We start from the raw sequence: 14526 nt of genomic DNA, 5'->3' as shown, positions 1-14526 counted from the left end.
AGGTGTGTTGCTTAACATATAAAAATTTTGGGTGAGACTAGAAATATTTAGGTGTTGCCTCATTCTTTCTGAGACGTTTGAAATGTATTCCTTGCAGGAAAGAATGCATTAGATATCTGAGTGTTTGGGCTGCCGTATTCAGTTTCTCCTACAGAGTGGTTTTTACTGAAATGAACTTTGATGCCCTGACACTGCTGCACATGGTGGAAAGATGAGGAAGGTGTGGCACACAGCTTGATTCTTCATGAGGACCCACAGGGGAGAAGTTTCTTTCAGATGCTAGGAGTGCAGATAATCATGTCTTTGCTGAACTACTGGTATGTTTGATCCTCTGGGATATTATACACTGTATAACTAATCAAATTCCCTCTTGACAGTGCCTGACAGCTCACTGCTGGCTTCATCTTTAGTTTTTTCTGTCTCGTTTTCTCCCGGTTATTTGTGTTCCAGTAATGGGAATGCAGAGGAAGAAAGCTCCTTAGGGGGTTCTGAGGCCCCATTCTCTCCAAGAAGCTCTGCTGCAGAATCATTTGCTTGACCTTGGGATAGGAGGAGTGAGAGCCTAGTGTCTGCTCCCTCATTCCTCTATACTGAAACATGCTGCCCTGTAGCCTTAAAGCTGGAATAATATAATATTGTGACTATACATCTGACTTGGGGGGGCTGGGGATCTCAAGCAACTAAGCTACACTTTGAGCCCCAACTTCTAATTTTACGTGACTTGAAAGAAGTAAAATACTAGGATGTGAACTAGAAAAAAAACTGTCTCAAAGAGATAAAATAATGAATGTTCTTTCAAATATGCAATGTATTGTAAAAAACAATCTTTTCTTGGCCACAGAGTGTGTCAAATCTGATCTGGTCCAGGTTTACTTGTTGGAACTTGATAAGACTGCAGTTAAAGTTAAAGTGGCCCCAAGTTCATTCTTTGGACAACATACACCTGGTAGAGTCTAGAGATAGGTAATTTGCACATAACCAGTCACTAAAATGCAAACCAAAATATCTGTATGAACCAAAAGTTCATACAATTAAGTATGTGTAGCCAAAATTATACCTACTTAGATCATTTGTCTCTGGCCAATGTGTGCAAAAGTCAGAATACATAAAATTTCTGCAAGCCAGGATATTCTGACTCAAGAACAATATTATGTTCCAAGTTGGTTACTACAGTCACTTTATGGCTATATGAGCCATTGCACTGGTGACAAGTTGAAGTTCGTTGTTGCAGGGAAACCATGCTATATAGTACAGCAGTGCATGAGTAAGAGAGACACCAGGGACTTGTAAATGTTTCCTCACTTCATTCAAAAGTTGAACACACCACTTGTAGCTATAAGAAGGACTGTATGTGAGTGTGGTTTTCCAATCTCTGCATCTCTTGTCCCACCTCTTGTATCTCTCTGAATCTAAGGAACTGATGTGGCCTGTGTTCAGTATAGACTTTAAAAATCTTACACAATGTTTATGTTAAACCTACTGCTACTCCTCCTCAATGCTTAGGACCAAAACCCTTGAGCTCTATGAAAATCACTTTGAAAATTTAAAATCCAAAACCTGTTTACATTAATATTGGAGGGAAAAGCTGTTTGTCAAAAAAGTTTTAGCTGAAAATTTCCTATCAATTTCATGGATTTTATAATGCTCAACTTTAGAACCACTAACTCAACTCTGTGAGTAGGTGCCAGCTGAATGTTCCCTGGTGTTAGCGATGGATCCACCACTGCACTAATCAGAGATGGCAAGTCAGAAGTGCAGGGTAGAGAACCTAGATCTGGAATTAGGATTAAGAGCAAAGATTCTGACAGGTGAGAGAGTGGTCACACGGGAGTGTTCAAACTGAGAAGATGCTTACATTTATAACTAAACTTAATAAAAAATTTTTTCTTAATACTGTATTAAATCACTTTGTATCCTAACAGTGTTTTACCTTGATAGTGCCTCCATCTCTTTCTGTAAAGAAAGCATGGGGTGAGGCTGGCAGAGTGGCTCAAGTGGTAGAGTAGCTGCCTAGCAAGTGCAAGGCTCTGTGCTCAACCCCAGTATCGCAAGGAAAAAAAAAAAAAAAAGAAAAGAAAGCTTGGGGTCCCAGGATCACATAAAATGGTATAAGATACACTACTGTGAAAAATTTCAACAATGTCTCTTCTTCCAATGTCAAGTACCTAGTAGACCTGAGTTCGTTCAGTAAATAATAATGAACAGAAACAGCCTGAGTAACATGACACTATGTATTTCAAATTTACCTCACACCTAAACAATACTATATATTGTTTATGGACACATACATTCATGTTAAAATGGCAAAAATACATAATAATTTAGGACAGTGGTTGCCACTGCAGATGGAAAAAGAAAAATGAACTTGAGAAGGGGTTCAAAGAAGACTTTAATATTAGAGACAGGAAAAACTAATTTTTTTTCTTATTCTCTCACACAATACAACACTTCTAATACCAGCTTCTGGTATCAGAAAGACACCAAATGGATGTTGTATAATATAATACAATTCTGACACTGTACCTAGGGGATAGCATCAGATCCCACAGCACAAGGGCTCAGTAGCACCCTTGCTTCAGATGCCAGTGGCACGCCCCAGGTTGTGAGCCCTGCTTCTGAATGACTAGCTATAATAGGATTCCCAGGATTTCTTCCTCAGGTTTTGGTAATTAGCCAGAACAGCTCACAGAACTCAAGGAAGTACTCACTATTGCTGGTTTATAAGCAATAGTGTTTTATCACCAGAGGAAGATATACAGAGGGCAAGGTGTGGGAAGAGGAGCTGAGTGCCACCCCCTAGGAAGCTCCTCCCACTCTTCACGCAGGCTTCACTGGCCACAGGAGATCACTTCAACCTTCAGTCCTCATCCTGTCCCTAGAGGCTGGAGGGGTGGGACCCAAAAGTCCCACTGTTCTAATCACCTACTTGGCTGCCTGACAACCAGCCTCCACCTGGAGGCTGTCAGAAGACCAGGCTCCAGTCATCTCATTAGCATGCAGAAGACACCACTTCAGAGATTCCAAAGGTTTTAGGAGCTGTGTGCAAGGAACCAGAAGCAGAACCCAAATACATACTTCTTATTATGTCACAAATCACACTATATTTAGATGTGACAAAGTAGTATTAGTTAATTCTGGGTACAAAAGTAATGTTATACTTTTCAGAATGCTTGAAAGATTTCATTAAAAATAACTGACATAACTAGGGCTGGTGGAATGGCTCAAGCGCCTGCCTAACAAATGTTTGGCCCTGAGTTCAAACTCCAGTGCTGCCTAATAATAATAATGATAATAATAATAATAATAATAATGTGACATAACTACACACAAAACAGAAAAGAGCCTGGCTGGTAGGAGTGGTTTAATTGGTAGAGCAAAAGCCTAGCAAGCACAAGGCCCCCAAGTTCAAACCCCAGAACCACAAGAGAAAAAAAAATTAAAACATTTAAAATAAATAAATAAAGAACAAGTGGCAAATGAAAAAAGCCATGGAAGTGAGAAAGCTTAACAGTGCACCATGAGAGCTGGTGGTGAGGTGCAGCCTGGTGCTTGGTCACTTCCCTTAGCCTCCAACTGTGCCTCTCTACAGCTACGCTAGTAACTGTAGCAGCTGGAAGAAAATGGGCTCAGAAAGGTTAAGAGTTGTTCAATATCCCAAAGCTAGAAAGTGACACAGCTTGATTTTGGACCCAGATTTGTTTGACTCTAGTGTCATTATTTTTTCTACAGTGGCTGCGTGTGTGTGTGTGTGTGTGTGTGTGTGTGTGTGTGTGTGTATGTGTGTATTAAGGTGCAGGGACCATTACCTGGAATGTGTTTATTAGGTTTTATATCTACTCCATCAAAAGAGGTTTTTCCAAAATGGTTTAGCAGGAAGAACATTGTTATAGTTTGAATACACTTTGTTCTCTCTGAAACTCAGGCTGAAATTATTTTATTTTTTATTTATTTATTTTGGGGGGGGGCAGTACTGGAGTTTGCACTTAGTGCCTCACACTTGCTAGGCAGGCACTCTACTACTTGAGCTACGACCCCAGCCCTTTATTGCTTTAGTTACTTTTTGGATAGAATCTTGCATTTTTGACTTGGTCCTGCAAATCCTCCTACTTATGCCTCACATATAGCTAGGACTACAGGCATGCACCACCATGCCCATCTTTTTTTTGTTGAGCTGGTGTCTGGCTAACTTTCTGACCAGACTGACCTTGAACCACACAATCTCAGCTTTACTGAGTAGCTGGAATTATAGGCTTGCACCTGGTCTCAGGCTGAAATTTAAGCAACACTATAAAAGGTGAGGCCTTTAAGAGGCAAGTAGGGCTCTGTTCTCAGATGCCTGGATTAATCCAATTACTAATGGGTTAATAGATTAATGGGTTACTTCCAGATGTAGCCAGTTTGGGCTACATATCTTGTATGATCCCTGTATCTTTCCAGATGATGCCTGCGCTGCCTAGAGACTCTGTCAGCAAGAAGGCCACCATCAGATGCAGGCCCTTCACCCTGGACCAGCTTCATGATTCATTCAGTCTGTGGTATTGTGTTTTTAGCAACAAAAAATGAACTAAGAAAAACACCTTGTTTCCCTTCTGATTCTCTTGAATCATATTTGAGAGCATAATTTTTGTGCTGCTATTCTTCAAGGACATGAGAAGATACTTTGTTTTTTTTCCCTGGACTTTTCAAAGAGTCCACATCCACAATGTAAATAAGCACAAACTGAGGTAGCAGTTAAGTACCCAAAGCTGAAGAATGAATATGCAATGAGCTGCCATCATAATCTCTCTTTTCCATGTAGTCTGTACAGAAATGAACAGAAAACAAATCAAGATGACAGCTTGTACATAGGCAGGATTTGAGGGTCACAGATAAAGAAAGATTGTGTAAACATGTGCAAACTTCGTGTAAGGACCAGATGATGCTGGAAGGCTTAAAATAATGTCCTTTGTGCAGTTTCATCTTTTACCTTCTAAACAAACAATAACTCAAGTTTATAAGGAGTTCCAATTCTGATCAGAATGTAGAAAGTCCTAAGATTACTCCCACCCTAACAAGACGGGCTGGATAATCCATAGGCTCTTCATTTTTGGAGTCCACAGAGAGTAAGAGGTACCAAGATAACTAGTAAGCTGAATTCACTTTTATGGCAGCCATAAAAGTGGGTAGGAAGGAAACAACTACAATTTAAACAAGTTCTTAAAGTCAAAACATGGAGGCCAGGCACTGTGGCTCACAGCTAAAATCCCAGCTACTTGGGAGGCAGAGCTCAGGAGGATTGAGGTGTGAGACCGACCAGGGCAAAAATGTGAGACCTCAACTGAAAAATAACAAAAGCAAAAAAGGGCTGGGGGTGTGACTGAAGTGGTAGAGTGCCTGCCTAGCAAGCAGGAGACCTTGAGTTCAAACCCAAGTACCATGTGACAATGAACCACCCCCCATACAACTAATCTAGGCTCATAAAAATGTTAAAACAACAACAATAAAAACCAGTATCACAGGGAAAAAAAGAGTTGGGATGTGGGCCATGCTGACAGAGCAGAATCCCTGGAGTGCTTGCCAGATGCTTGCCATCCAGCTCTTCTGCTGGCCTCACTGAGGTTTTTTACCGAGTCTTTCTAATGGCTCCTAACTAACATATTTGAAATCTACAGCTGTTCTTCCCAAGAGTCCTTACCTCAGCTCTCTCTTCAGTGGCCATCACTTCCCTGTGAGAAGTGAAAGCATGCAACAGACTCCTTTCTAAGTCAGCCCTTTGTGATACGAGCCAGTTACTCTGGGTCAAGTGGTATTCCTTCAAAAGGTAATTCCAAGCATCTTTTGAAGATGACTCCTGGCCAATAATCTGAATCTAACAGAATTGGTAGTTGTTAGGAGTGATGTTCGGAGATGATGGTAACAATTCAGAATTTCAGTTCAGATAGAAGGAATAAGTCCAAGAGACCTATCATGCAACATGCTGACTGTTGCTGATAACACTGTACTGTATTCTTGAAAGCTGTTGAGAGTTTTTACTGTTTTCACTACCAGAAAAAAAGAAAAAAGAGAAATTATGTGAGCTCAATTTAGTCATTCCACGGTATGCACATATTTCAAAATGACATGCTGCACATGATAAATGTTTTTTGTCAGTTTAAAAAGTAAGTAAAATCATAACTCAATTTAAAAATGGTATCTGGAACCATTTCCTTCCCGCAAAGAATCCTGAGTCCCCACCTGGAACTCCCAATGGCATCTGCACTGTATCAGCTGAGGCGCTGGTCAGGTCAGATTAGAGACTCACCTGCTCTTGGGTCATCTTCTGCAGCTCATTCTCCCAAGCTGCCTGGTCATCATCTAGGTTATAGGAAGCTGGTGGAGTGAGTCCACGAAGGATTAAGGGGTCTCGGTCATGGCAGAGGGCTGTCAGATGTCCAATATACAACTTTAACTTGCTTCTATTTTGGTCAAGTTCTAAGAGGGGCTGGATGATCTGAGATGAAAAAGATGAGGAAAGTTAAGGTCAATCTGCAATGAGACGTTCAAATATTCTTTATGCATCCCAAGTCAAAGAAAACTGACCAAAGATTACAGCTCTTCTAATCACTATTGCAACCTTCAGAATTATAAACAGAAATAGCTCCACAAAGTGTTGCATATTTATATGGTCACACCCAGCCACCATTCTGGGAAGTGAGCAGGGCATGCTAGCTGAGTATATGAACATCAGACAGAATTCTGTACTGAGGCAGGGCAGAGATGCTATTCCTGGTATATAAAGTTCCCAGAGACCTCACTCATAATTTCTCTTTTTGCATCTCTGAGTAGGTTACAAAATGTGCTGGTGAAAATTGCTCATTTGAAAGCCTGGAGTAAAAATACTTCATGTGTTCCTTCACCTCCTGGAATGGAAGAAGAAGTCAGCCTTTGGAGGAGGTGTGTGATTTTCTTGGCCAGAGAAGTGATGGGAGAGTAGTTACTAAATCTGCCTCAGCTCCTTCCCTCATTTCACAGGGGCTGTCAGATATTCTTTTCAAGCAGCAACTGATAAATCCTTACAAAACACCAAGCACCTGACTCACAGCCACGGACTCTGGAATTCTCTCACTTGAACACTGGCTCTGGTGTTTTTTTCTTTTTTGCTCCTTTTTTTGGCGATCAGTACTGGGATTTGAACTCAGAGCCTCATGCTTGCAAGGCAGGCACCTTACCACTCTGTGTTTTTCTTAAATAACAGATCTGCTCTAAATTTCTTCTTTTCTATTCCCTATACCCCATGAGTCACTATTTTGGACTCCTTTTGGGAGCACATTGACTGACTGATGATTTCTGCACCAGAATTTCACTTGATACTCTGGCCAGGTGCTGCTAGTGGGCCACAGCCTGTGTGTTCAGGAAGAGGGTCGGGCTGGGTCTTGAATCTTAGCATGCTGCAGTACTACAACATCAAGTGCTTGATGCAAGGCAGCTGTGAGCTGCAATGCACTACCCAGAGCTGGCCACTCTCCACGTTCCCAGGGCTTACGGCGCAGAGGTCTGTACCTGTTGCATGTCACTAAAGCTGGCATTTTTTCATTAATAAGACACCTGCACCCCACTTCATGAATAAGATGCTCAATAACCTTCAAGTCAACAGAAATGATACCTGGTATTGCTTTCAAAGTGACACTAATTTCAATGTGGACCCCAGAGACAATGATCTTTATTTAAATGCCTGAGTTCAGAGTTTAGGCCTACAGGGTAGAGTAAAATACAGACATCTGGGCCTGGATAGACAACCCAGAGCATTACTGCACACACACACACACACGTGTAAGGATAACAGCTAAACAGTAAAGTGCTACTAGATGAGACTCTTGGCAATTTGAGACCCCCTAGTCACTAGGCTCCTGGACCAGTTCTGCAAAGGTCTAACAACACAGGCAGTCACAGAAGGAAGAGAGGGTCTCAGTAAGAAGAGGGCTTGGAGAGTGGGGAATTCACACAGCTCTTCACAGTTGACACCAACCTCTCCAAAGAACTATTTTATTTCTAACCACCAATGTGTACTCACGACAGAAAGCTTAGAAAATGAACAAGAGGTCACTTGTCATTCTCTCTAGAGATGACCTGCCTGCAGTCTATGAAAGTTTGTTCCTTTCTTAATAAACTTCACTATCACTTTGACTGAAAAAACAAAACAAAACAAAACAAAAAAACCCCCAGAAAACAAAAAACAATTGAACAAGCATTGCAAAGTGTAGCATTTAAGGGCGATTTTTTTTTTTAATATTCATTCCTTCTGCAAGTTACTTATTCAGAGCAGTGGGTTTCATTATGATACATTTGATCACACTGCGTCCCCCAATACCCTCCCCCCTCCTCTAATAGTTTCCCTTCTACTTTCATCATTCCACATGAAACATGCAACACTTGTCTTTCTGAGTCTGGCTTATTTTGCTTAACATGATGACCTCCAGTTCATTCATTTTTCTGTACACTTGAGCCACACCACCAGCATGCTTTAGTGATTTTTTTCAGTAGGGTCTTGTGTTTTTGCCTGGGCTAGTCTGGACCGTAATCCTACTATTTATGCTTCCTTCTGTAGTTAGGATGAGAGGTACAACCTCCCCCTCCCCCCACCCAGGTTTTTATCGGCTGAGATGGGGTTTAACAAACTTTTTGCCCAGGCTGGTCCCTTAACTGTGATCCTCCCAATTTCTGCTTCCCAAGTAGTTAGGATTATAGACACAAACCACCAGCACCTGGCTATTTCTTCATTAACTGCTGCCTTTACTCCCAATAAATGTATAGGCTAATCATGGGCCTACTCTCACATTGCTGTGATTCCAAGTAATCCAGCCCTATCTCACTTTCCTTCCCTTTGCTTTTTCTTTTTTTGGGGCTGCACTGGGGTTTGAACTCAGAGCCTCACGCTTGCTAGGCAGGCACTGTTCTTTTTTTTTTTTTTTTACTTTTCTGTCTCTAGAGATACATTGATAAAAACTCTCTTTCAGGATTTTTCACCAGGTGCGTGCAATTTATTTTCATTCCCTTCCCTGTGTATGTGTGTAACTCCCATTGCAAAAATGTCACATCTGGTCTGCAAGGCTGAAAAGGCTAGTATCTTGGGTAATTACCACTTTGTACTGGAAATTGGAATAAAAAAATGTTACCACTGAGGAAGGTCAAAGTGATCAAGGGTGACAATGGAAAAGCCATATTCTTATGTAAAATGCAATGCAGGCAATACTAGCTTGCCACCACTGTGACTGGGAGGCTGATATTTTTAGATACCTCTTTTGGTTTTTTTTGTGGGACGGGTTTGAACTCAGGGGTTCACACTTGCGAGGCAGGCACTCTACTATTTATTCACATTCCTAGTCCTAGGTCCCTCTTCTTAATGAAACTAATTTAAATGCATTTGATGTGGAATTGCTAGTTGATTAAATAAATGTGACTATTTTTGCACACTGAAAAAAATTTCAAAGTCCAACTGAAAACTTAAAAAATAATGGAATTTTAATTACTTTTCAGGTTAAAAACTCATTCTATGAAAAGGCCAGAATGTCTGTTCTTTTAAGGAAATGCTTAAAAAGCAAAAGGAAAACAAAAAAACACACAAAACAGTACAGCTTCCTAGGTGAAAGTATAAGAAACTGCTTACCCAGCATAGTCCCCAAATGTGCCCATAAAAAGTCACTTTGGCCTCTGGAACACATTAGCCATGTCAGTCATGTGGGAAATGCCCTTATCGTTCCCTTTTCCCCCTATCTAATTTGAGCAGCCCACTTAGAAAAGAAATTAGGATTCCCACAGGTGGAAATGCCACTGCCTAATCTCAAGAGGGAAAGACACTTGCCAAGTAGAAAAAGGAAGCCCTGAGGAATCCACAAAGAATTGTTCACATACCACCAGCGCACTGGCAAGCAGTCCTACCAAAAACATTAGAAATGCAGTCAGGAAAAATGGCTTCTATTGCTTGCAGAGTTGTAGTTTTACATCCTTTTTTTTTTCCTTTGCACTGGTAGGAAAAAGTTACAAAATGAACTTGTCAAGATAACTTTTGGTATCAACATGCCATAAAGTCAGTATTTCCCCAATTCCATACTTACCAACTGATAAGGAAAATAGCTGGGAAATAAATTATAAAAAGCTAAGTTTCTGGTTCATATCGAGAACTTTGTTTCTTCTTACAAGGATTTGCTGAGGTGTCAGATTCTGAAACAAGTTTCAGAGGCCAGCATTTGATGACATTTGGAGACAGGGGACAGTAGTATGAAGGTGTTTACTTTAACCTCATTCCCACTTAGGTAAGATAAAATGGCTAAAGGGCTTTTGAAAGACAGAATTGTTCTCATATTGTTTGATACAAACAGTGAAAGTTTTATAGTATTCTAAGTCTGCATTTTATTGATTTTTGTATTATCATACATTAACAATACAGGGGATTTTGTTGTGATAATTCCATACATGTGCACAGTGTACCTTGAACAAGTTCACATCTTCACTATATTCCATTCTCTTCCGGTCTCCCTGCTTGTCAAATAGTGATGGGTTCACTACGCTGTCTTTAGGTATATATGTAGCATACCTTCCATCCTTTTCCCTCTCCCCTGTACTTCACTATCTGTGAGATCTAAACATACTTTCTCAGACTATTTGACTTTTTGAACTTTTGTTTGTTTTTGGTAGGTCTGGGGTTTGAACTCACAGCTTTATGCTTGCAAAGCAGGCACTCTACCACTTGAGTCACTTCACCAGACTCCCATCTGACTTCTTAATACCAGGAAGGATTGTCCAGAACAGAAGGCTTGCTCCCCAGCTAATTAAGTGGCCTGCTCTATTCGTTTGGTTTTTTTGTTTGTTTTTGTTTTATTTTATTTTATTATTCATATGTGCATACAAGGCTTGGGTCATTTCTCCTCCCTTCCCCCACCCCCTCCCTTACCACCCACTCCGCCCCCTCCCTCTCCCCCCCACCCCCTCAATACCCAGCAGAAACTATTTTGCCCTTATTTCTAATTTTGTTGTAGAGAGAGTATAAGCAATAATAGGAAGGAACAAGGGTTTTTGCTGGTTGAGATAAGGATAGCTATACAGGGAGTTGACTCGCATTGATTTCCTGTGCGTGGGTGTTACCTTCTAGGTTAATTCTTTTTGATCTAACCTTTTCTCTAGTTCCTGGTCCCCTTTTCCTATTGGCCTCAGTTGCTTTTAAGGTATCTGCTTTAGTTTCTCTGCATTAAGGGCAACAAATGCTAGCTAGTTTTTTAGGTGTCTTACCTATCCTCACCCCTCCCTTGTGTGCTCCCGCTTTTATCATGTGCTCAAAGTCCAATCCCCTTGTTGTGTTTGCCCTTGATCTAATGTCCACATATGAGGGAGAACATACGATTTTTGGTCTTTTGGGCCAGGCTAACCTCACTCAGAATGATGTTCTCCAATTCCATCCATTTACCAGCGAATGATAACATTTCGTTCTTCTTCATGGCTGCATAAAATTCCATTGTGTATAGATACCACATTTTCTTAATCCATTCGTCAGTGCTGGGGCACCTTGGCTGTTTCCATAACTTGGCTATTGTGAATAGTGCCGCAATAAACATGGATGTGCAGGTGCCTCTGGAGTAACAGTCTTTTGGGTATATCCCCAAGAGTGGTATTGCTGGATCAAATGGTAGATCAATGTTTAGCTTTTTAAGTAGCTTCCAAATTTTTTTCCAGAGTGGTTGTACTAGTTTACATTCCCACCAACAGTGTAAGAGGGTTCCTTTTTCCCTGCATGCTCACCAACACCTGTTGTTGTTGGTGTTGCTAATGATGGCTATTCTAACAGGGGTGAGGTGGAATCTTAGTGCGGTTTTAATTTGCATTTCCTTTATTGCTAGAGATGGTGAGCATTTTTTCATGTGTCTTTTGGCCATCTGAATTTCTTCTTTTGAGAAAGTTCTGTTTAGTTCACTTGCCCATTTCTTTAGTTTTGGGAGAATTTAGTTTTTTAAGTTCCCTATATATTCTGGTTATCAGTCCTTTGTCTGATGTATAGTTGGTAAATATTTTCTCCCACTCTGTGGGTGTTCTCTTCAGTTTAGAGACCATTTCTTTTGATGAACAGAAGCTTTTTAGCTTTATGAGGTCCCATTTATCTATGCTATCTCTTAGTTGCTGTGCTGCTGGGGTTTCGTTGAGAAAGTTCTTACCTATACCTACTAACTCCAGAGTATTTCCTACTCTTTCCTGTATCAACTTTAGAGTTTGGGGTCTGATATTAAGATCCTTGAGCCATTTTGAGTTAATCTTGATATAGGGTGATATACATGGATCTAGTTTCAGTTTTTTGCAGACTGCTAACCAGTTTTCCCAGCAGTTTTTGTTGATGAGGCTGCTATTTCTCCATCGTATATTTTTAGCTCCTTTGTCAAAGACAAGTTGGTTATAGTTGTGTGGCTTCATATCTGGGTCCTCTATTCTGTTCCACTGGTCTTCATGTCTGTTTTTGTGCCAGTACCATGCTGTTTTTATTGCTATTGCTTTGTAATATAGTTTGAAGTCAGGTATTGTGATACCTCCTGCATTGTTCTTTTGACTGAGTATTGCCTTGGCTATTCGTGGCCTCTTGTATTTCCATATAAATTTAACGGTAGATTTTTCAGTCTCTTTATTGAATGTCATTGGAATTTTGATGGGAATTGCATTAAACATGTAGATTACTTTGGGGAGTATCGACATTTTTACTATGTTGATTCTACCAATCCATGAGCATGGGAGATCTCTCCACTTTCTATAGTCTTTCTCAATCTCTTTCTTCAGAAGAGTATAGTTTTCCTTGTAGAGATCTTTCACATCTTTTGTTAGGTTTACACCTAGGTATTTGATTTTTCTGAGGCTATTGTAAATGGAATTGTTTTCATACATTCTTTTTCAGTTTGCTCACTGTCACTGTTAATGTACAGAAATGCTAATGATTTTCCTATGTTGATTTTATATCCTGCTACCTTGCTATTGCTATTGATGATGTCTAGAATCTTCTGAGTAGAGTTTTTTGGGTCTTTAAGGTATAAGATCATGTCGTCTGCAAATAGGTATATTTTGACAGTTTCTTTACCTATTTGTATTCCTTTTATTCCTTCTTCTTGCCTAATTGCTCTGGCTAGGAATTCCAGTACTATGTTGAATAGGAGTGGGGATATTGGGTATCCTTTTCTGGTTCCTGATTTTAGAGGGATATTCTTTTGTTTTGAAGATGGGGCCTATAGCTTATAGCCCAGGCTGGCCTTAAAACTCACAATCCTCCTGTCTCACTCTCCTGTAGACAGGTGTGTGTTACCTCATCTATCTTCACTCTACTCTTCTGTCAGATATTCACTCTAACTACAGGTCAGTTTGTTGCAACAAACTTTAAAAAGTTATTTTGATGGATATAGCATATCCTCTTCATAAAGACTGCATGGATAGGTACTGAATATTATTTGGACTTCAGGCATTTGCCTTTGAGGAACTAACATTTTAGAAGATACTTTTTTTTTTTTTTGGCAGTACTGGGGTTTGAACTCAAGGATTCATGCTTGCTAGGCAGACACTCTACAACCTAAGCCATGTCTCCAGCCCTTTTTCTTCAGGTTATTTTGGAAACAGGATCTTGCTTTTTGCCCAGGCTGGCCTGGAAAATGACACCCCTATTTTAGGATTACCATTGTAGCTGTGGTAACAGGTGTGTTCCACCCATCCAGTTTTTTTCTGTTGAGAAGGGGTCTCACAAACTTTTTGCCTGGTCTGGTCTGGAATCACAATCCTCCCAATCTCAACCTCCCAGGGAGATAGGATTACAGGTGTGAGCCACTGGTACCCAGCTTAGAAGGCAGTATTTTTTAAAGTTAATGTGTGTTGATCACTTACTGCATTCCTAGCAAGTTACTTTTATATATCTACTATAATTCTTGTGTTTAGGACTCACAGTCCTAAACTGGCTACAAAATCCTTACTTGCTGAAGTCTTCAGAGGCAGGTACAGCTCATAGATTAATTGTACAAGTGTTAGTGGTAGTTTGATTTCTTGTTGGCTAACATTCTACTGCCATCTTTCAATGTAGAGTGCATTAAGAAAGTACCAGAATTAACTAACAAACAAACATCCCAGAACACTACTGTCTTAATGGCAGTCTTGAATGAGGTCTCCAGCAGAGAGCTAAACTCTGAAAAGTAAAAAAGGAGGCAAGAGAATAAAATTCATTCATTTTGCCTCAAAATCTTTTATCCTTAATTACTAAATTTATCTTTCTGGTCAACAGGGTACTTCAGAATCAGGAAGATGAAGGACAGTGTGTCAAAATATCTTTGCAAAGGTTTGGAGCTATGTGTTATATTCTCCCTTAAAGGCAGCTATTTTGTGAAAGTTTAGGGTTCTTTAAAAACCCTATAATATTTTCATTACACAAATGAGGTAAACCCCATTCCAAACCACAATTAATGAAACTAAACAGTTGTAATTCAGTTAAGCATTTAGTGAATGCCTTTGTGGCATTTCATCTTCAGGTTTAACTGATGGGAAAATTAAGAAGATGTAGGCCTA

The 14526-nt window shown here is 40.2% G+C and overlaps 1 protein-coding gene across 10 annotated transcripts in view; it reads right to left on the bottom strand.

Moving 5' to 3' along the window:
• Erc1 (ELKS/RAB6-interacting/CAST family member 1) overlaps window positions 1-14526 on the bottom strand; it is a 442275-nt gene that overhangs the window by 31229 nt on the left and 396520 nt on the right. For 6 of the 10 annotated variants that reach the window (XM_074076350.1, XM_074076353.1, XM_074076356.1 and 3 more), the window contains one exon: window positions 6281-6469. In XM_074076350.1, the coding sequence (XP_073932451.1) occupies window positions 6281-6469 (189 nt within the window). Of the gene's footprint in view, window positions 1-6280; window positions 6470-14526 lie in introns of those variants that run through there. The other 4 variants (XM_074076358.1, XM_074076357.1, XM_074076360.1 and 1 more) reach the window with 1 other exon arrangement.

Source organism: Castor canadensis, chromosome 6 (assembly GCF_047511655.1).
Source record: "Castor canadensis chromosome 6, mCasCan1.hap1v2, whole genome shotgun sequence".
NCBI classification, from domain to species: Eukaryota; Metazoa; Chordata; class Mammalia; order Rodentia; family Castoridae; genus Castor; species Castor canadensis.
This window is presented reverse-complemented; position numbering and strand designations above follow the sequence as displayed.